This window comes from Apaloderma vittatum, unplaced genomic scaffold, assembly GCF_000703405.1.
Source record: "Apaloderma vittatum isolate BGI_N311 unplaced genomic scaffold, ASM70340v1 scaffold16491, whole genome shotgun sequence".
Taxonomy (NCBI): domain Eukaryota; kingdom Metazoa; phylum Chordata; class Aves; order Trogoniformes; family Trogonidae; genus Apaloderma; species Apaloderma vittatum.
Genome location: NW_009699764.1, coordinates 1 through 3,147, shown reverse-complemented (window position 1 = coordinate 3,147; position 3,147 = coordinate 1). Strand labels below are relative to the sequence as shown.

Here is a 3,147-nt window from a genome sequence, read left to right as displayed (position 1 = left end):
CAAAAGATTACTACAGGACTTCTTTTAGTATTTAAGTCACAACCTAACATTAATTTGCTTTTCAATGTGGTTGCAATACACCCTGTACATACATGCTTTGGAAGAGAAGGAACATGCAGGGGAATAATCTCTAGTTCTGGAGTAAGAGGGTTTTTGGTTGTTTTTTTCCATCTTTTACATACTAGGAGTAACATTTATTTTTTTCCTAGAGAAGCTTCCCTCAGTCTCACATGCAATTTTCAAAACAAGTATTATCACCTATTAGTGAGATCACAATTAGAATCCAGTTGCCATGCAGCCATCTGAAACCTCTCAATTTCTAAAACCCATTTTGCAATCTAGCTCAAGAGGCTTGGCAAAAACTTAGGGGTTTATTTTTTACCAAAACCTTTCTGCTACTACAATACTGCAATAAAAGCAATAAACCTGAAGTCTGTTATGGCATTCACATTGACTTTCCAAGTGTACACTGCCAAATTTATCTTTACCATACCTTATGAGTTGAAGCTGCAGGATTAGGTGCTGGTCGAGCCACAGAAGTTGATATCCCACTGCAGCTAGGTGTTCTGTGGTGACCTGAAAGGCCTGTGTATCCAGATTTTGCAACAGTTTTTGAACGAGGAAGGGAATTACTGGTGTGTGTTAAGGGATCCTTCTTTTTTGGAACTGCTCCACTTTCTATAAAGAAAACCAATGTCATGAGAACATTTTCAGTAGTCATGCTTTTACCCTTCATTCTAACGTGAAGGTATTGTTGACACATATAATACAGTATTACAGCAGAGTAATTGGTTTGTTGTTGTTTTTTTTTTGTTTAAACTATTGCCTCAGTCAATAGCTTAAAAAGGTTTAGTATTGCAAAGGGGATAACAACTGTAGCTTTCTCCTCAAGTTTTGAATTTTTAGGAGCTCTCAAAACCAACACTAGTTAGCCATTGTAGAAAAGCTGGAGACAGCTATGTCCTGTAACAGAGCAAGAACACCATCTGTTCCTTAAGACAGAAGAAGACAGAACACCAGCCAGAAGATTTTTCCCTACCAAGAATACCTAGGAATAATCATTATAATGCACATATTTCAATCCATTAGATTCACAGCATTCGTTTCTTAAATGGTGTTAGGAGGCTAGTTAATTGGAATACCAGATAACACTACCTAGTACCTTCCACACAGATGCTCCACCAAGGTACTTTAATTTGGGAAAATAAAAAGAGTTATACCTACAAGGAACTACCAGGTGTTTTTACTTACAACTTTGTTTCATTTCAGGAACCTCAAAGAGTAAATAAGTTCTGACTGAACAGATCTGAAGCAGCATACCCTCCTACATTTAAAATTAAGTCTTAAAATATTATATTATTCCACTGAATTCAAACAACACACCTTCCATTCACACTTACTCTAATTAACCTCCAAGAACAAGGTCTCAAATTAGGTGAGAGATAAAACTTAACATACCAGCCACAGGTGATTAAACTATAAAAGGCCATTTTGGTCCAGGAGTAAGGGAAATAGTACTTGATTTCTATCATCTCCGTTTGGGATCCAGAATCAAGTAAGGTTCTTGGCACAGAAATGGCAAGTGGAAACCATCAAAACAGAAACTTAAGAAATAGTAACATGCTACAGAAAGCACGTGGTTTGGTCAGGCTGGTTAATGATTAGAGCACACCACCACATCAGGGGATTTTGTGGTGGGAATACAGTACTGGAAGCTGCCCAGATCAGTACTGCTGTCTGTGATGGAAGCTGTAATTATTGCCTTTTTTCATATCCTTTTAGAAGGATTAAGGAGCCTTCTGATTAGATAAGAGAAACATGGTGTCAGAGATAAGGAGTCAGAGGCAAGGAAGGTCAAGATGGATTTCAGCTCCAAGTTTCTTTAGTAAGATTGCTTTAAGCAAACGTCCAAAGAACTCCTATTTTTTGGAAGTTAAAGAATATGTGTTTTGAATTTATAGTCTTGCAGTTCAGTGAAAAATACTTGTAAGTGGAAAGCTTCCTAACTGTGTCTAAAAAAAAACCAAGGAAGAATACCTTAGTGAAACAGTATCACAGAAGGATGAATTAATTACTACCATGTTCTCACTCTCTTTAAAGTTTTGCATACTACCAGGAGCACATCTTTACACAGCCTACAGTTAGCCATATGTTGAACTATTTGGCTAGCAAGCTTCTAAAAGCCTTTCTTCAGTCACAAATCTAGCCTTTTTAAGAGTTATAGAAAGACTGCAAGTGTCATCATAAACAATGCAAGTATATCTATCTGAAAAAAAGCAACAATGAAACTTGAAGAATATGATTAACTACATTTACCTCTAAGATACTTCTTGTAAAAACCAACCAGCCAAACAAAAAAAACCCCCAAATTGGCTACTAACTGAACCACACACAAATCCAAAGCTGGTTACATTTACTTAGTCATTCCTGCACGTGAACTTCCAAGTCTTAAACTCTTCAAAAATAGGCATATTAAGTAACTCTGGAGTTCAAAAAGCAGTATATGAATCTATTAAAAAACCTAGCTACTCGATACTTTGACTGGTCCATTTTAATCAAGAGGTGGTACTCAGTTTGGTTGGGTTTTTATCTCCTTCAGCCTCACCTGCATGGCTCACAAAGTCAACATGGGAAGTCTTCAAAAAGCTAAAGTAGTTTTTCTCCATCTTCTTCATCCTAACACGTTGCCCAATTACCACACTTTCCCAGAACAACCACCATCTACTGAGAATAATACATATATATTGCAGTTTTGAGTATCATAAATTGCAGAAATAAGGAATATTTCGGGAAGGTGGAAACACAGGGAGGGGAAAAAAGGTTTAAATATAATTTACTCTTGATGTACTTCCAGGAATTAAGACCATTAAGTTCACACAGGTTCTGTGGTCTGTCCTGATGTGTAGCACAGAAAAAAGCACTGATGAACTACTCTCAAACACAGTTGTTCCGTGTCAAATCCAGAGGAAGCTTTTTTTATATATAAATTTTCATTGAAAAATCCAATACAAATGTCATCAAGCTTTTGAGAATTACAGCTCATGTAAAGTTTCTGAAGGCTAAGTGTTTTGGCACACATGTATGTCTCTTGTCAGACTGATAGCCCCTATTATTTCATTATGGAAGTATGTATTTTTATATATAAAT

The 3,147-nt window shown here is 36.5% G+C and overlaps 1 protein-coding gene across 1 annotated transcript in view; it reads right to left on the bottom strand.

Annotated features, from left to right (window-relative positions):
* SPAST (spastin) overlaps positions 1-2,675 on the bottom strand; it is a 19,886-nt gene extending 17,211 nt beyond the window's left edge. The window contains exons 1-2 of the mRNA XM_009878536.1: positions 2,606-2,675; positions 494-678 (exon numbers count right to left, since the gene is read on the bottom strand). Of these exons, the coding sequence (XP_009876838.1) occupies positions 494-678; positions 2,606-2,675 (255 nt within the window). The remainder of the gene's footprint in view (positions 1-493; positions 679-2,605) is intronic.
* Positions 2,676-3,147: the final 472 nt, after the last annotated feature.